Source organism: Plectropomus leopardus, chromosome 2 (assembly GCF_026936395.1).
Source record: "Plectropomus leopardus strain MGB_pleo_1.0 chromosome 2, ASM2693639v1, whole genome shotgun sequence".
NCBI lineage: Eukaryota > Metazoa > Chordata > Actinopteri > Perciformes > Serranidae > Plectropomus > Plectropomus leopardus.
Window position 1 is genome coordinate 38643743 of NC_142177.1, and position 19821 is coordinate 38663563.

Below are 19821 nucleotides of genomic sequence, written 5' to 3' on the forward strand. Positions count from 1 at the left end.
CTGGGGATGCCACACGAGGTGCCACAGTTAGGTGCCGCTGCCGCAAATTGAGCTTGCTGTCTCTCTTTTTCCGCTGCTGCAGATAATTTGTCACCTTGTAATATATTAATTTTGTAAGTAGGCAATATTAAAAACCGCCAAACCGCGGCACACGCACTGGCACCTCGCGGCACCTCCTGGCAAGCAGTGGCACAAGCACTGGCACCTCCTGGCACCTCCCGGCACGTCTCGGCAACCAGTGGCATCTGTTGCGACTGCTGCGACTGCTAGCGGCACCTAGCTGCGGCATCTGGGGGTGCCACACGAGGTGCCACAGTTAGGTGCCGCTGCCGCAAATTGAGCTTGCTGTCTCTAAAACATGCTCTCTAAATCCATTTTCATTGAAGAAAAAAGAACTCCAAAATTGTTTTGAAGATTTCTTTTATAAAATAAATAAAAATGGGGGGAAAATCACCAAAAAACACAGCCAAAATTATTTAAAAGAAGAATGAAAAGCACATACAATGCGCCAAACAGTCCCTAAGGGTTAAATAACTGCAGTGAGCTACCTGGGACTTTTATCAATTAACTATGAAGGAAAATATTCATTTCCATTCCAACAATTTATGTGATGAGAAGCTTACAATTATGGTGTTAAGTAATTAGAACAGTTTTTGATTTTAAAATCTCAAATTAAACAAACCACAAAAGCAGAAGACATACTGATGCACAAAGGTTATCTTGGCTCTGAGTTTCTCAAAAGAAGCGATGGTAACATCCAGAGCTGTATTTGCAATAAACCCTTTTCATGTTTCATAAACACGGGAGACTTTCTCAGCTGGTTCACAGGATGAAAAAATATCAATTAGGAGGAGGTGAATGATGATGTTAAACTCAGTGGGGAAAACGGAGCAGGTTGTTTGCTCGGCTTGCACTTCAATTGCATCATCTGACACCCACATCTCGCTCTAGTTTACCGTTTTACATTTCTTTGATCCGCCAACATTTTTTAATTAGCTTTACACCTGTGCTCAACTGCCACTGCTGTCAAGATACCATGATTTTCAAATTTCTACTATACTTTCGACTATGTAGACAGGGTTTGTGCAAGTTACACCAAGTTCAATTTAAGACTTTTTAAGACCTTTTAAATTCAACACTTATACAATTAAACCCTTTGAAGCCTGAGCAAATTTGTTTGATTTATTTAAAAATAAATAATTAAATCAAACAAATTTAACTTAACAAGACATGGCCCAAAAATGAGCAAAAAAAAAAAAAAAAACAAGAAAATATGCACACACAAAAAAACCTCGAAAAGAACAAAAAACAAGAAAAATTTGTGTTTATTTTTTTAAATATAAATAATATTATGGTTTTAGATATATTTTGCTGGGCCCTCTTTTTCTTACAATTTAGGTAATTTTGGTGTTTTCTGAGGAAATCAAACAGTTTCACAGTTATAGCACCCAAAGTAAATAAACAAGTAGGGATGACATGGTCTAAAATTCTTCACTTTTATACAGTCTTTGTTTTTCAAGCACTTTCTAGATAAATGGATGGATCTATTATTTCCAAATAAAGTTTTTCTCTGAGATGATGATGTTTGCTTCAGGTCTGATGGTACCAACTGAAAACATCACTTTTATTTTAAAGGTATTTAACATATAACTAACAGCTGGTAAAAGACAATATTTAATATTCATTTTAAGACTTACACCTTAATACCTACAAAGGCCTTTTTCTGACTTTTCGAGAAATGCACAATTTATTTGTAGTTCGCTATCAAGAAAACACAGCTGTGAAAATGTAACGACTGGAGGTGGTTATGGCACCCTCACTACCTTGAAGTTACGACAGCAGATGAGCCGCAGAAGGTGCTTCTTCTGGATTTTCATCAGCATCACCTACTGGAAAAAATTAAAAATGCACAAAGAGGGTGAGGTTGATAAAGACAGCATACTTTGTAAAATAGTCTTATTAACCAGTGTATCTTACGCATAATATACCCATCTTGTGTCTTTGTCATATTTTTTTTCTGCAGGAAGATTAACGCTTTGAAAAACAAACAAGGAGTAAAAAAATAACAAGAGATAAGTAAAAAGTACAAGAAAAGTACCTGAAACTTAGATGGAAAAAAGTGAAAAAAAACAACCAAACAAACAAGGGAAAGACCTATAAAGGTGCTTAAAAATAATAATTCTATCATTTTAAATATGTATCTTTTTTTCCCCTAGATATTTTCTCCTAGCCTAATATATGTATATATATATTTTTACAATTTGTGGAAGACTTCTTACCACAAGCTCATTGCTTTTACCCCTGCGTTTCAAAAAGAAATAGAACCAATTCACTCAGGGTTCAAAGGTTTAAATATTAAGAAAAATGGTGTTGATAGAGGTTTTCAAAGGGTTAAGCATGACAAAAAGTCAGGATGTACTCTGAATACAATCTAACAAATCCCAGAGAATAATATTAAGTTAATTAAGTATATTAAGTAAATAAGTTCAACACAAACTTCAAAATCAAACATTTTCATCAATAGTACCTTTTTTAAGGCTTAATATCACACTCATTTCCACACGATTTAACACGTTGAGAGGAAAAACTTTATTTAAATTAAAAACCAAAGCAATGATGTAGCAGTGAGCATGTTCAGCACTGCGACAGGAGGCCACACACACTCACACACACTCACACCAATAGGTACACAGTATAAACACCTTGTGTCTGACAGCTAAACATAACACTTACAGCAGTGATACACAAGGAAACTTAATGACAGCGTTGCCCTTTTGATTACCAATAAACTCAGTCAGTAAAGATCCGATATCATTTCCTCAACCAGTATTGCTTATTGATACTGAAAATACTGACCATCTACCGTTACGTCACCTCATGTATCGCCACATTTCTTTACGCTTATCAGCATGTCATGAACACAAAAACAAAATACACACCTATCGCACATAACACAAATTGTCTTTCATACACCCGACACACACTCCTCCTCACACATCCAGATTACTCTACCCTTTGGAAACTTTCAGCATTTTGTTTTATGAATTAAAATGTGTGTGAACTTAATGTTTGGAGAAAAAAATAACGGCAACCCATGCACAAGAAAAAACAACAAACAAACAAAAAACGGCAAAAAAAAAAAGAAAAAAAGATCATGAGTCTGGCTGTTGGGCACATTCACTCCGAGGCAAAAGGAGGAAGAGGAGACGAGGAAGACAGGAGAGGAGCAGCTGCAGAGCAGAGTGGGTAATAACAACGGGACCGTTTCTCAGCATTATTACACCCTCAGAGGTGTGTTTGTGTGACGATGCGGCAGAGAGGAATTATTCACAGCATAGTTATTGATTGTCCAGTGTCTGTGTGCTCTCCTGGCTGAGGATAGCGTTACGTGTGCAGAGCCAAAGTGGCGTCGGAGTTTGGTCAGGTTGGACTGTGAAAAGGCATGTTGCCCTTTCCTCTAGAGCTTGGGGACAAACATGTCAACTATTCTTTAACACTACCCGGCTTTAAAGTTTGTCAACTGCATTGGTGCGGGACTGGGAAGCAAGCGCGGCTGCCTGTGTAACATCCAACTCCTTCTGGAGCTTTCAGCAGGATTGCGTGAGTTTTGGCAGTTTGAGGTGATTATTTCTGTTCTAAAAACCCAACAGGTTTTTGGAGAAAGTGGCATCTCTCTAGAGCAATGTTGGAAGTAAACAAGCCAGAGGGAGAGAAAGGAACCAGAATACTGAATCATTGTTGTCACTTTATGTCATACGTGGTGGATATATCAACAAATTTTCATTCGGATGCTGGAATGAAAAGCTGTAGAAAGTGAAATTCTTCTTCCCTGAAGTTCACATGTCCTTCCCTTCGCTTTTCACAATTAGATGTCCCTCCTTCCCTTCCTAAAAGTATACACAGCGTCTCCTCCCCCCTCCTCTCCTCCCACCACCTCAAATTCAAGTCTGTCTTTCTTTACAGCATGGCAAAACAGCCCCCCCATAAACCTCCAAAACTGGCTCTTCGCCTCCTCAACGCCGCCTTTGGCCTCTTTATTTGCGGCGTTCCCCTGCAGCAGTCCTTCGCTCTCCCACCCCCAAAGTGTCCCCTCTTACAGCATGGCAGTATCATTCTCCAGCAATGCCTTATCACCCTACGCACCCCCCGTCCCCCCTTTCAAGTCCCTGCTTTCTCTCTCCTAGGTCCCAACAATCGCTGGGTCGTGAGCGGCGTCCGGCAGGGCGGCGTCCTGGCAGTGGTAGAGGAAGCAGTTGCCCCAGCAGCTGTAGCAGATGAGGAAGAGGGCAGCCAGGAAGACCAAGGCACAGATGGTGCAGGGCTTTCTCTCCAGCAGGAAGCTGAGCAGGTAGAAGCCCATGAACATGGAGTGGTTGAACCACAGCGCGGGGTTCAGCGGTTTGGGGATGAGCAGCACAGGAAGAAGCCACTGTAAGCAATACATTGTCTCTGTTTTACGAAGCGCGTTGGCACGGAGTCTCTGTGGAGGCTGGTACAGCTCAAACCCGGGTTGCTTGAGGTCTCTGGAGAAAGAGGATGCGGCAGCAGACTTGAGGTGTGGGGAAACAGACCTTAGCGGACGAAAAGATGCAGGAGGGTCGTCCTGTCCGACAGAGGAGGGGTGGTGGAGGAACAGGTGACAGAGGCCAGATGTTTCGTCGTCAGGTCATCCCTGGAGACAGCAGAGGACAGAGAAGGAAAGAGTTTAAGGCTGAGATACTCAGCCTGCATTGCTTGGGGGGCACTTTGGCAAAATGACAGGAGACCAGGGGCCAGTTGCAGCAGCCTCATACATGTTTGTAGGATTTAAGGATACTATTGGGATTTTCGAACATTTTCCACATTTTAAGACATTTAAAAGATTGTAGGACATTTCTAGGATTTTAGGAAGTTTATAGGATTTTAGGAAGTTTATAGGATTTTAGGATGTTTTTAGCATTTTAGGACATTTCTAGGATTTTAGGACATTGGGAGCTTAGCTAGGACCTTGGTCAAGAGGTGTGGGGGATCCTCTGCTGGCACTTTTTTAAAAAAACAAGCTGTATTTCGATTCTATTTAATGCATTCGGGCACCTTAATATACTAACAGTGCAAAAACAAATCCCAGTATGAATTGCTTTATTTTTATTGAGAAGTAAAAAAAAAAAAGGTTGTGAGGCCACCCAGCACCCTATCAGGGGGCAGATTTGGCCCACAGGCCATAGGTTGAGTATCACTGCTTTAGAGGAAACGATCAAAATTCTGAACTATTAATAGACCATTACATTGAAAGGATAGAGTTGTCCTGCCATGCAAGTTAGTCAGTATAATGTATCAGATTTCAGTTGTTACGAAGTTGTTTGGCAGCTACAGTGAACGCCATTACTTTACATATTAACCAAGACGTGACTAATCCGTGTCCCAACCCATGTTAATGAGTAAAATAAACATTTAGCCAACAATTTCCATGAGTAACTTCCTTGTATGGGCCTGATACACGTAGCTAAGCCGCTCGGCTAATATTAACTAGCTACGCACTAAGCAACCCCATGCTATTATGCGAATGTGTGATGGCTTTTATAAAAGTGTCAACGCACATTAATGAGACAAATTGAACCTAATGAAGCAAAACAGTTCACTTTAACGGTGGTCAGAGTCTGCACAGAGATTAAAGCAGCTGGTTTCAACATGAAAACTGGCTGCGGCTGGATGAAGGACAAAAGCAGAGCTGCTGACAGTCACAGCTGCTAGCAGCATTCACTGACTAACTTATGTTTACATAACTTTTCAACACAATCATGTTGCTAAAATTAACTAAGATTAACTTTCTATGTAGGTTTATTTGCAAACGGCCAGTTGTTAAACATACTGGCAGTTGTGACCTGGTTAGCTGACGTTATTTTACTCATGCTTACGTGATGTTACCAAACATCTACGTTTGAAAAAATAACGATACAAGGTTTGGTCATTTATACAAATTAGTGTCATCACCTTTACTGACCAACCTTAACAGTAGTTGACAGGGAAATTAACTAACGCCAGCCCATTATCCGATGTAGAAGTAGAACTGTTAAACCAAACCACGTTCAAAAATCTACTAATTTAACTGTTGCCAGGCTTGCAATTGAAAATAAACACATCATGAGATGTCACACAAACTAGTTTTAGAGTCTGATGAAGGCGTTCGTTGTTTCGGTACACATCAAGTACACCAAATATTATTATTTTAAACTATTTTTAATATTTAAAACAGTCTATGCCACTATCCTCTTCCATATTAGCCATCACAGTGGGCGGTAACATTAGCTAGCAGCGTGAGCCAGCTCTAAAAGTAACCGCAGAAATAATTCAGGACCAAATAATTTCTGCGGGGTTTGTCACAGACTGTTAACATTTCAGTCATCACGTTTTCTTAGTCAGACGCGAGGCCACAACAAACCGCCAACGTGGAGCGGCAGTTTGGCATCTTACCCGCAGCCTGAAGCACAAGCTAGCGAGGTTAGCTTAAAAACAAAAGGTTTCGCTAATTTATTGTAGCGTAAACAAAGCAGCTAGCTATAAAAGTGACACGCGCTGGCGTATATTTTAACAGTTGTTGTCCGCGTTTGAATGTTTTTGTAAAAGAAATTGAACAAACCTGACGTTTTTTGGGTTCATTCTTAGCAGAGGGAACCATCAACACCGTTTGTGTCTCCACTGCTGACTGCGTACACAGCAGCCGTTTAGCAACTGTTAGCATTAGCTCGAAGGACCCAAAAGCAAAGAAGTTTAGACGACTGAGGTCTGCCTGAATACAATTAACATCACTTTAATAGTGATCTTCAACTTGCGGCCCGCGGGCCAAATCTAGCCCTCCAAGTGATTCACACTGGGAATTGTTTTTGTGCTTTTAGTATACATACGGTGCAGGAGTAACTAAAAAAGCATCAAAATAGAGCTTGTTTATCCAAAAAGTGCCAGTGGAAGATCCCCAGCGACCCCCAGAGGTCCTAGCTAAGCCACTAATGTCCGAAAATCTTAAAAATGGCCTAAAATCCTTGAAAATCACAAAAATATGAGAATGTCCTAAAATCCTTGAAATGTATGAAAAATCACAGTAAAGTCTGAACTACAATGCTATAAAATGCCTCAAGTCCAAGAAACATCCTAGAAACGATCCAAAATCTAAGAAAAATCCTTATTATTATTTTATACATGACTTAAACATATTGAGAAATTGGGAAACAAAGACAAAAACGATGCAGTACAAACTACACAACTATTGTATATATACATAAATAGAGGCAGTTTCTAACTTTGTATAGTAGAGTTGTGACATCACAACTTCACAAAGTCCTAATGACTTGTTTCAAGACGCAGTTCCTAAAATAAGGACAATGTGCATTTCACTATGGATTTAGTGTTTTGATACTTTCACAATAGGGACTCAAACTTTCCTGGACTTTAGGACTTTAGGAGCCGGATTTGGCCCATGGGTTGTAAATTGAACGTCACTGATTTAAGGGAACGACGCTAAAATGAGGCATTTCAGACAGAGTGTATATACATGTCAATTCAGCCTGACATAATAACATAAATAATTTGTTTTTTGAAAATTAATGTATGTAAACATTCATATAGAAACCCTAAATCCAGGTAAGAACCTGAAAGTTCGCATAATATGAGACCTTTAAAAGAAGATTGTGACACGGGAATCTTCATTGTGATTCGGCCAAAATGTATATTAAAATGCAGACCCCAAACAAAGAAATCATCTATCCATTCTTTTTTTTTCTAGACCCAATTTTCAAGATAGTTCAAGGTTGTTTGAACAAGAAATGACAAGAAATCACCTTTTCTCCAAACTTTATTTCTCATATTTAACTTATTACACAGACAACCAAGAAAATTATACAGTACATGATAAAAATGCATATAAACAGACATACAAAAAGTGTAAATAAATTAACTGAAATAAAATACCTGGGGTGGATGAATATAAACTCAAAATAACGTCTACCTGGTTTAAATTCTTACCAGGAGACTAACTTTTTTATACAGACAAAGGGTCACTTGTTTTTTGCTACAACTGAATGCTAATCGACTTGCACTAGCACCGCGAACAAATGCAAAAACACATGAGGCTGCTGTCAGATTCTGAAAAGAAAACAATCAGGGAAAATTTAAATCATCAGAATCTGTTAAGCGTTCAGTTGATTTCTCACAACAAAAAGCAACAAAATTAATCTCCAAACTCTCTCATTCGGGGTTTCAGCAAACAAAAGCAACAGAAGCTGTATGTTTTGTTATATTGGTGCTTGCTGCAGTGCTGAAAGCTACATGCTCGTCTATTCTGTCGTCCAGGGAGGACGAGAGGACTGTTGTCCCGCCGGTATCTTGTGCTCTTCGAAACAGATAATCTACATTGCAGGGAGTCATTCAGGAAGGACAGTTGTGAGTTCCTGCGTGTCCTGAACGCTCCGTGAATCCTGCTTAGCTGACAAAGTGCATATCAATCAGCGTAGTTTATAGTGAAGCCATATACAGTATTGTTACATCGAGAAAAGTCAGAGTAAAAGAGCTGAAACACAGGCAACATCTTGATGAAATGCAGATGGGCAATACTACCGGTAACAGGAACGGAGACCAAAAACTGCAGGAACAAAAACATAAAAAACAACGTTGAACAGCAGTTAGTAATTGTCTCCATCTCCATTACAGTTAACTGAACAGTGACTCGAGTCGGAGAATCAGACAGAAATATCGCAAACGATTTCCGTCCATCTGATATGTTTAATTACTGTATGTGCTGCACGTTTTCAAGTCCGGTACAAGTCCGACTCTTGATGACTAAAGAGTTAATTTGGACTTAAATGTTGGTTCGTCAGTCTCGACCACAGTCACTCCAACATGAACATCATAACTCGTACACAGTGATGGGAGGGTTACTTTTAAAATGTATTCCACCACAGATGACCGAGTATATTCCCCAAAAAATAATTCTCAACCTCAAACCAAGTCACGTATTCTAAATACTTTTGGATTACTTTTTGAGTACTTTAAAGTCATCTACTTTACAATCATTTGTCTGGATCTTACAACTGTATGCCCAAAAACATTCACAACAGTATACTGGCTTTGGATCTCCTCGAACATCGTCATGTGGGAAATAATCTCTAAAGGAATCTAGTTTTAGTCTTGTTAATAGTGACCCTGCAAGATCTATTAGGTTTGGGTGGTATCGCAGTGTTAAGGATACCAGGATATTTAGAAATCCTAAAAAAAACATCATATAGGCGCTTTTCTATTAAAACCACTGTATTCAGTGCACAGCATGCACCACCAGAGCTCAGTCTGAAGTCTCTACTGGTGTTAACAGGCAGCTAAGCTGAAAGACATAGAGACACCTAGTGGTGGAGGGAGGAGTTACAGATCTGTAAACAGCCGGCGGCCAGCAACGGCAGAGAGAGACTGTGGTGAATAAAACAATGGTTTTTTTACATCTAACTCGGTGAATAAATGATTCAGTTTCGGAGCTGATGATTACTGGATCAGTGGATTTACTAACTAGATTACTAGCAAGAGTAACCACGATGGTTTGGGTGAGTTTTAGGGGCTGTGTACACCGCAGTGGTTCTTGCATGACACGATAACTTTTGTTGCAGTCTGACCTTTCATTCACTTGACAACAGCGTTTTGGGGGCCTGAAAACGCAAGCTTTTGAAACTGGTTACTAGATTGTAATCTTTCGAAAATGCAACTCCTTCTGTCGCTGTGTAAATTGGCAATCCTGAGATCCTGTGAAAACAGTGAAGTCACCGCCGCAGACCGCACATGGTGTTCTTCTATGGTGTGTCAGCGCAAAGTAGAACCGCCAACTGCTAGCTTATTTTGTTTCTGTTGAGCTTTAAAGAAGCGTTTTTTATGATGATTTAACAAGAAAATTAAGCCTCGTCGGTCTTCTGTGACAGAGAAAAATTTAATTCAAAAGGTGTACAGTTGTGTTTCTTTGTTTACTAAGAAAAAATAGGTGTGATAATATTACCTTTTTTAACATTTTGTGTGTTTCTGTCCATCCGGGTGTGGGGGTTGAATTACTGCCACACACTTATACCGTCATATACCATTTACCCCGATGACATTTCAGGAAGGTATGAATATATTCTTTCAGACTTGATCACAGTGACTCAAATGTGACTTGGACGTGACCGTAGTGATTGAGACATAGACTTGAAAGTCAAACACACGTCATAGTGGTAATGCCATTGTTTTACTATTTCTTGTACCTTTTGTGTCAACTTTCTTGACTTGGACACGACTGGGAAGCAGTAGTGATTTAGACATGATCATCGTGACTTGATCACAGCGACTCGAACATGACCATAGTGATTCGGACGTGATTATAGTGACTTGATCACAGCGACTCGAACATGACCCTCAGACATGCGTTTGATGACTCAAACATTTATCATTAAAACATCGAAGACTTGGGGCTCGACTTGGGGTTTGGTGACTTCAACACTGTAAATAGATTTTTTTTTTTCATGCTTTCGGCCCCTAAATGTTGCCCATGTGTCATCGCCTCAAGAGTTAGCCCAGAGCGCACAGCAGCCATTCCAGCGCTATTGAGAAAAAAAAGCAGATTAGGCTGACAGGACACAGCGATCACGTGACTGGTTGTAGAGTGAGCAGAAAACATCCTCAGCAGTTACAACCATTCCTATGAGAAAAACAGAGATATTTCTGTCACGGTATGTAATACGTTTAACATGATGCAGCATTTCAATGATGATAGTCGCCATTTCCAAGAGGAATCGATAAAGTGCCAAAACCTTACGTTCAAAGTTGCTACAGGCTGTACTTCCTGTTCAGTGAGGAGGAGCGAGGAGGAGTCGCTGTTGTCTCTGGAGTCAGACGTCGAGGTGAAACCACTGAACTTTTCGGAAGATTTATTGTCTTTTAGGGCAGGGATACTCGACTTGCTTTGCTTGGAGGCCACTTTTGCAAAATGCAAGGAGGCCAGTCGGAGCAGCTGGATTCTGGCATTTTAGGCCTTTTTTGGGATTTTAGGACATTTCTGGGATTTTGGTGTGTTTTTTGAAATTAAGTACGTTTCTAAGATTTTAGAACATTTCTAGGATTTTAGGACATTTTTTAAGATATTAATATTCTTCTCGTATTTTAGGACATTTCTAGAATTTTATAAAATTTTTTGAATTTCAGTACATTTCCAGGATTTTAAGACATATCTAGTGTTTAAGGATGTTTTTAAACTTTTTTGCATGTTTCCAGGATTTAAGGATGTCTCTCACTACCTTAGGATGTTTCTAGGATTTTAGGACATTTGTGGGATTTTAGGACATTTCTAGGGTTTAAGGACGTTTTTAGAACTTTAGCACGTTTCTAGGATTGATCGATTTGAGCATGTTTCTCAGATTTTAGGATTTTTCTAGGATTTTTCTAGGATTTCAGCATTCACCTTTACATTCAAACGTTAAAGGTGGAAAAAGGTGCTTTACTGAACGATTTTTGTCACTAGTTTTATGTTTTGTTTGTCACGGCAAGGTGCAAAAAGTTAAAAGCATAAGGCACGCTAAACAGATAATGACGTTATCTTACATCAAGCAGGGATTTGAAGATTTCCAAATCAGTAGTCCAACTTTCTTTCAAAAGGAGGACATATTTAAGAGATATTTACTGTATTTCCATTAATTCAAATTTGAATATAAAATGTCTGATATCCATGAAGATGTCAGTGACTCCTCCTGCTGACCTCCTCCTAATCTCCTGACTTGAGAACATCTAATTCAGGCTTTTAACTCCCATCAACTTCTTCCTCTCTCTCCCCTCTATTTGTTCCCCTCTTTCTCCTCTTTTCTCTTCAGTTTTCTCTACCGCCTTTTTATTCCCTCTAGGCACCACTTATCATCTGTCCATCACAACCTGTCTCCTCTTCCCCTTCGTCCATCAGAGATGTGTGTCCTGCTCCTCTTCTTCCTCCTCAGTCGCTGCCTGATTGACAAACACCTGAAAAAAACAAGAGAGACTTCATGCTGTTTGACAAGCAGAATAAAAATAGTTTTGCCAAAATAAACCAGACAGCAGACTGTTTATCCACTAAACCTTTCAAGCTTTTCCAGGACTCATTCATGCATTTACTCATCTATGAGTCATCCAATCACCTGCCAGCGACTGCTCTCCTCCCCGCCTCCTTCTCCTCCTCCTGCAAGCCCATTGGTCGTTGGCTTCTTCTCCTGCATCTCAGGCTTGTCATTGGTCACGTCCAGCATGGGGTTGTCGTGGCAACCGTTCTCCACAAAGTGAAGTTCCTCAGCGCGGAACTGCGAGGAGAAAAACAAGTGCTGAAAATTACAGAAACCCCTTTTCTGTCTTTATGTGAGCGTTACGTGACAGTGAGGACAGGTGTGTACAGTGTGTGTGTGTGTTTCAAAACTTTTCCATGACTTTTCAAGGCCCCCTTTTTTTCTTATACCACTTGCCCAGCATTATTTAAACATATAACATTCAAACTCTATTCAAACATATTTTCAGCATCCTTCATGATGTGTTAAAGGACCTTCTGAAACATGTAAACTCAACAATAATTTCTGTTTTTATAGTTTCTGGCTGTGATAAAATGCGTCTTTTTTAAAAAAGAAAACATACCTTCCAAAACGTGGTCCAATAAATTTAAAGCTAAGAAATTCACTTCAATTCAATTCAAATGGCAATTTAAGAAAACATGCTTTTCCAAACTAGTTTTCAAATTCATAAAAAAAAGCCAACATTTTTAAAGTTTTTTAAAAGAAAAAAATACCCCCCCAAAAAAGTAAATTTTCTATAAAAATCCCCAAAACAGTTTCAAGAAAAGAAATTGTCAAATCAGCAGTAAAGTAAATACAAAATCCATTCATGCATACTTTGTTTTCCATGACTGTGGAAACCCTGTCTTACTCAAGACCAAAAGTATTTCCAGAAAATAACCTGAAAGTACCAAAAGTATTACATAGCATTCATTTCAGCGTTGGATGCTGACTGACCGTCGTCTTGGTTGCAGGCAGTCGTCTTTGCCAGCAGATGTAAATGAATCCAGACGTGATGATGACCATGCAGACGGAGCCGATGATCACCAGAACCACAAACAGCTTGCCGTAGTCGCTGCGTGTTTGACTGGGACGAGACTTGCAGCTGCTGGCTGCACTGTAGTCCTGGATACCCACCTGACGAAAAAATACACGCAAAATCACAAAATCTCCTAAACTGGACACGAACAATAACATGATCTGTCTTTTTTTTCATTGTCATTTGTTTTGCATTTTTAATTGATCACATTTTTAGTCTAGTTATGTCACTCTGTTTTACTACTATTTCTGTTATTATAGCTTTAAATAGATTTTATTACATTTAAATCACTTTTGTTGTCTCACATGCCTTGCTGGTGTCTTTTTGGTTGTTTTTACTGTTTACGTTTTTTTCTGTCATGTCATCGGCTTGTCAGTATTCTGCAAAGCACTTTGAACGGCACTTTATGGAAAATGCTACTAGAAAAAAGATTCACGGATTAATCACAAAACAACAGGCACACACATTTTCAGAAACTTGTTTTATGTGTGTGTTGATGAGCAAAGGTGGTTTCTTAAAATTTGTACAGTATTACTTACAAAGTATTAGCTTCTGCAGTTGTTTTACAGCTAATAGAGCATTTTAAATACTGCTGCTACTTTTGTTTAAAGCTGGAAAATTTTTACCTCTTGCTAATGTTTCTAAAAATATTTTAAACTGAGGAAGAAATCTGTCCGTTTTTTCTACGGGGAGAAATATTAAAGCCTCTACATCTGAATCAATATGTGACATTAGACCATATTTCTTGGATTAAGAGCTCTGCACAATGCACATATTTTTTTATACTATATACTGTAAAAAAGCTCTTTCCATTTTAAAAACATATATTTCACATATTTGCCAGTATTTTTTATTATTAATATTTCTACTTCATATTTATGATTATTGACTTTCGTTATACAATATTTGTTTTTTATTTTCTATGACTTCATTGACGCACCAAGATACAAAAGCAAATTCCTTGAGTGTGAGTCTGATTAAAACCTAAATTCTACATAAATGAACAGGTAAAAAAAATAAAATAAATCACAATGTGTTTAAAATGAGCAGATACTTTAGTTATGATGGATGCTGTAACATCAGTAGATACACGATAACATTGTAAAATACATAAATCAATAAAAATGGTCAGGGTACCTCATTTAAACTCTTCCTGATCTCTCCCAGCATGCTCATCACATCTTTGGCATCGATCACACCTGGAAGACACAAAACATGTGAAACGATGTTAACACCATCCTAAAAGCCAACACAGTCAGTGAGTGTGTTAGTAAGTGTGTGAATGTGTGCATGTGTGTGTAAAGACACTCTCAAAGCACCATTTAGACCTGAGCCAGTGAGCCTGTATTAACTGACGCAATTTGACAGGATTTTTTGTAACGTCAAACAATCATTTTTATATATATATTATATATATAAGACATAGGGATCCAACACTAAACTGCAGAGTGAAGTCTTTAATCAAGGTTAAAGTGAGTATTCAAGTTACAAATTTAGTTAGCTTAAAGCTAAGGGAGGCAAAAATCCGATAAAGGCAGAATTTAAAAATGCACCAGTGATCATAAAGTTACCGCCTGTGGGCCAAATCTGGCCCCCAATACTGTGCCGGGTGGCCCCCTTCCAACCATTCATTATAAAATTAAAATGATTCACAATGGAAATTGTTTTTTTCTACTTTAGTATTCAAAAGGTACCAGAGTGCATAAAAACTGCTTTAAAATAGAGCCTGTTTATCAAAAACTGGAGGAGAAATGTCCTAAAATTCAAGAAACGTCCTCAAACCCGAGAAGTCCCTAAACCCTAGGAATGTCATAAAACTCTAGAAGCACCCTTCAGTCCTAGAAACATCTTAAAATACTAGAAATGCCACGAGAATTATAGAAAAATCCCTAAATCCGAGATTTTCTAAAACCTAAAAACAAAACCAAGAGGAGGAGCAGAAGTCTAGTTTTCTACTTTTCTCCTTTTACAAAAGAAGTGCGTGTGTGTGTGTGTGTGTGTGTGTGTGTGTACCGTGCTCAGACGCCACGTTCAACATCAGCTGGTGTTGCTGGTGTGTCGGCTTGCTCAGGTAAAGTACCCACGATCCCTCAGGGCTGTTCATTCTTCGAGCAAACACCTCCTCCATGATCTTCAACAGCCGCACACCCTCGTCCACACGAAAATCCTCCTGTCACACACACACACACACACACACACACACACACACACACACACACACACACACACACACAAACACACACACACACACACAAACACATTGCTGTTACCACTTGATATCACTGCAGATATTAAAAAGTTTTTCATCATTTTCTCTCTCATACTCACACACGCAATTGGTTTTGAATACAAAAATTAATTCACAGATTGGAGCCTACCATGTAAAGCAGTAATACTCAACCTATGGCTTGGGGGACAAATCTGGGACCCTCTAGGGTGCCAGGTGGCCCCAAACCATTTTCTAATTCACAATAAAAATAACCTGAATCACACTTTGAACTGTTTTTGTACTTTTAGTATACATGAGGTGCCAGAGTGCATAAAATAGCATCAAAATAGAGCTTGTTTATGAAAAAAAATCCCAGTGGAGGATCCCCCGCACCCCCAAATAGAGGTCCTAGCTAAACCAGCAACGTCCAAAAGTGGCCCCCAAGCAAAGCAAGTTGAGTATCCCTGATGTAAAAGTCAGCTTCTTTTAAAGGAGACAAGACGAACTGCAGTTGTGGCTCCATCCGTGTTGGGATTTACACATTAATGCAGCAGTTTAACAGTTTGATCTCAGTTTTTTCTGCCTCTGTTTTTACTGTGCGGGAAGCACTGTGGTGCCCACTTCCTGTTCAAAAACTCTTGCCATTACAGCGTTAAAATATGTTTCTAAAAACAATTTAGGAGAGAAGTGAATTTTGATTAATACTGCCTGGTTTTACTGCTTGATTTCAGGATGAGAAAGAGGGGCGGATGTGTCTCTTGATCTGCTCTCCGCTCTTTGTTTGCTCTTTGAGTCCGTGGTCAGCAGGCAATACAAAAATGCAGAAGTACAGCCTAACAGCCCGAAAGAGCCAGTGAAACACTATTTCTGTCCTAAAATGTGTCCTAGGCACTGGTTAGATGGAGTAAAGTTCACTATTAGGGATGCATGATAATTATCGACTGATAATGGGACTTAAGACGTCATACCAGTAATTCGATAATAATACTTTTGTCCGATAAATAGAACCGATAATAATAAGCATAATTAGCTTTGATTTGGCCCGTGTTGCCATGGTTTCTCTCCGCCAGTACTACACACACCGCATTTTCAGTCAGCAGCAGAGTTTCCCCCGTTGTTTCGTTTTCTTTTTTAACTCTTTCCCCGCCATTGACGACATTTTCCGTCAATCTGTGTTTTCACTGTAGTGCAGGGGACACTGTTACGGATGTTATGCATAAACCAACATTTCCACGTCCAAAAACAAACAAACAAGACCATCTAAGGTCCCAGGGTGACGGGAGGAGAGGACAGCTAACGTGCCGACTTTATCGCTATTTAGTGGCTTTTCGGAGCCTCTCAGCAGCAGGAGAAACATTTAGCGACTTATTTAGATTCATAAGAGCTCCGCCCTCATTCTCCGCAGGTGTCTCCTCCGTTGTCTCTGAATGCCCGCTCCGATCTCATTTGTCGCTGGTGTCTCCGCTGGTGTCTCTCATTATCTGCAGGTGTCTCCGATTGTCCGCTCCGCTCTCATTGGTCGCCGGTGTCTCTGCCGGTGTCTCTTGTCCACTCCGCTCTCTTTCTCTGCTGGCGTCTCCGAATGTCCACTTCGCTCTCATTGTCCAACAGGTGATTCCAATCTCTTCTAGGGCTCCAAAATGTCTCGATCCGGCCCTGATACTGTCATTTATTAGCGTGCTCGCTGCTTACAGTAACTGCTGAACACCGGTGTCAGCGGCCGCCGTCTCCCCCCTCCCTCCTCCTGCTCCGTGTGTGTGACGGGGACATGATGAGAGGACATGATGAGAGGACACGCTGGACGCATCGGTTATCGGTTATCAGCATCTTATTGGCCACGAGAAGCTGGATATTCTCAGTATCGGTTGAAATAATAATTATCGTGCATCACTGTTTACTACAGTTCATCTACACATAATACCGACCCTGTTTTGATACAAATCTGGTTGAAAATTGGCGAAGTTTCCCTTTAATGCACCTTCAGTTTGAATCTTTGTACTTACACAGTTCAAGTTTTGCGTCATGTAGAGGATGACATATCCACGTCCGGCCAGTTCGCTCCAGTCGACACACACCACCTGAAAGATTCGAGTCAGGTAGAGTCAGAACAGTAACGTCAATATTTAATAAATGTTAACGCCACAAAAACAGGTTTACATGTACCTGTGACTTCTTCATCTCCCTGATATCCCCCTCCGGTAAGGAGAACTTTGTGACCCCGCCTCCCCTGACCTCTGACCCCTGGATCTGCAGGGGCGTGGTCTTCTCCAGCCGATCCCAGGACAGGTCGGAGAAGTCGATGGTGGGGGAGGGGTCAGTGGTGAGCGGGACGATTAGCTTGACTCTTTTTCCCTCTTCGTCCTCCATCTTTCTCCATTTCTCCTCCTCCTCTTCACTCGTGTCCTGCAGTCTGCCCCCTTGAGCGGAGACCAAAACACTAATTTTATGATGCAGATATTCTAGCAAATGCCTTTCACAGCACACAGAGGAGGGGGAACCTGATTTTTTCACAAGCTATCGCTGCGTTTCAACTAAAAGCTTTCGGTTTTGTACCTTCATAATACCAATAATAACTGCTACAAACATGTACCTCGACCCTGGTTCTGTGTACTGACAGTACTCTTACTGGCTGGGTTGTTGTCACTAACTGCTCTGCAGAACTTGTAGTATTTCCTCGTTTACCCGTGATTCAGAGCGAAATCATCCACAGAACGGAGCTGCAGGGTGAAATTTTTTTAGAGTAAAAAAGAGCAGGCTGTTTTGTCTCGTCTTCGTCCTGTCTTGGTTTTCTATTGTTCTTTATTTCACTTGCTGATGACACTCTTGTTTAAAAAGAAAGTAAGTGTATTTAAGAAAAGATATACTTTGAGTATTAAAAGTAAAACTATGCAATGCAGAAAAATCTAAAAACTTATTAAAAAACAATAGAAAAACACTCAAAAAACCCTGAAAATTATACAGAAATAAAAAAAACACTCAGAAAAAAAGGAAATAGAAAAGATAAATAGAAAAAAAGTACTTCAAATATTAAAAGTCAATGTACCCAATGCAGGAAAAAAAATAAAATAATTAAAAAAACAGAAAAAACACAGCAAAACCAGAAAAACAATAAAATAAATAAAAGTTAAAAAAAAAAATTAAAAATATTTTTAAAGGAAAAAACATCACCCAAAAATTATTTTAAAGAAATCACCCACAAAACTTAAAATTATTGTTAAAAAAATAGAAAAAAGGGTACTGCACTGAACTGAACCAAACCGACCTGTTTGGTGAAAGCGTCTCTGTCTCATGTTCTTCTGTCAGGACGTATTGACAGTTTCAGTAAATACGAGTTATTTTTATACAAGAAATCAAAATAATATCTGTAGAGAGTTAACACTTCTCACCCTCTAACTCATGTTGTTCCTCCTCCAGCTCCTCCTCTTCCTCCACGCTGGGCTGCAGGGGCTCTCTGCTGGGAGCCACGCCAACCTCTGCCACAGTGGGATTCTGGGTAAATTCGCCTTTGTGTGCCAGACCCGTTTCTTCCTCCGCCTCCTCCCTCTCTGTCTCTTCCTCCTCTGTCTCATCTGCAGAGGCAAACCAAAGGGACGTCTTTGTCTTATCCTCTGCATTTTTCTCATGAAACATTAACAGTAAAACAGAAAATGTGAGTTTTGGTTTGGATTTCGTTCAGTTGTGATTCTGGCAGATTTGGTTAAACCAGACAGAAAGTCTGCAGGGATGCTAATAACAGAGGCGGAAATCATGAGTCACTTTGCTGATTTGAATCATTTCAGATCAAAGACTCATCACTGACTCAAAATTATTACAGTTTTTTTGGGCTCATTCACAAACAATCTATGCTTGAATCGTGCGTACAAACATTTTACACACACAGCCGTGATTCATCAAGAGTTTCACACCTAAATTTAGTCACACTGAACTGCCTCATACCACACAAATGATGAAAGCCAGACTAAGAAAGTGTAAAAACAGACTTTTTAACTAAATGCATAGCATATTAAACTTCCCTTCCTTCATTCACCCTTAGGAGCTGTTTGGCGCATTTTACACGCTTTTCATTCTTCATTTTTTGATAAGTTTGGTTGTTGAGGTATCTAAAACAAAATCAAACAAGCTCAAACAATACATATTTTTCATTTTAATACCTTTTGTGTAACTTCCCAGCAGCCCAAAGTCTGTGCCAGTGTCGGTCTCAGGGGTGGCGGTCCCTGCAGCAGCGTCTCCAGCAGCCGCGGTGGGAGCGGGAGCAGCAGTGGACGCAGTGTCCGCTGTAGTGACGGAGGAGTGAAAGACTCCATACCCGCTGGACTGACCGACTTCTTCGCCCTCCGCCTCCCACAGCTCTCTCTCTAGAGGACCCACCTGTACGGTGAACATCCCGTTAAAGGAAGACGCTCAAGTCATACAGAAACGTTTGTGGTGGTGAAAGACAAAAGGTGTCATTTATCAGTGAGGACTGAAGGAGCTGAAGTTCCCGTCATTTTTTTAAGTTCTATATTGTCCCAAACTCTAACGCAGGGTTCCTG

The 19821-nt window shown here is 39.9% G+C and overlaps 2 protein-coding genes across 2 annotated transcripts in view; both read right to left on the bottom strand.

Moving 5' to 3' along the window:
* Positions 1 to 2565: 2565 nt before the first annotated feature.
* blcap (bladder cancer associated protein) lies at positions 2566 to 6772 on the bottom strand. Its single transcript, XM_042510978.2, has 2 exons — positions 6617 to 6772; positions 2566 to 4672 (listed from the first exon to the last, which is right to left on the bottom strand). Exon 2 carries the CDS (start codon positions 4442 to 4444, stop codon positions 4181 to 4183), a length of 264 nt encoding a protein of 87 aa, XP_042366912.1. The 5' UTR covers positions 4445 to 4672; positions 6617 to 6772; the 3' UTR covers positions 2566 to 4180.
* A 1035-nt stretch (positions 6773 to 7807) lies between these two features.
* The window catches only part of podxl2 (podocalyxin-like 2), a 29474-nt gene continuing 17460 nt past the window's right edge, over positions 7808 to 19821 (bottom strand). The window contains exons 5-13 of the mRNA XM_088070317.1: positions 19441 to 19657; positions 18676 to 18858; positions 17453 to 17706; positions 17293 to 17367; positions 15094 to 15250; positions 14218 to 14279; positions 12999 to 13178; positions 12141 to 12299; positions 7808 to 11985 (exon numbers count right to left, since the gene is read on the bottom strand). Of these exons, the coding sequence (XP_087926443.1) occupies positions 11926 to 11985; positions 12141 to 12299; positions 12999 to 13178; positions 14218 to 14279; positions 15094 to 15250; positions 17293 to 17367; positions 17453 to 17706; positions 18676 to 18858; positions 19441 to 19657 (1347 nt within the window). The 3' untranslated portion in view covers positions 7808 to 11925. The remainder of the gene's footprint in view (positions 11986 to 12140; positions 12300 to 12998; positions 13179 to 14217; positions 14280 to 15093; positions 15251 to 17292; positions 17368 to 17452; positions 17707 to 18675; positions 18859 to 19440; positions 19658 to 19821) is intronic.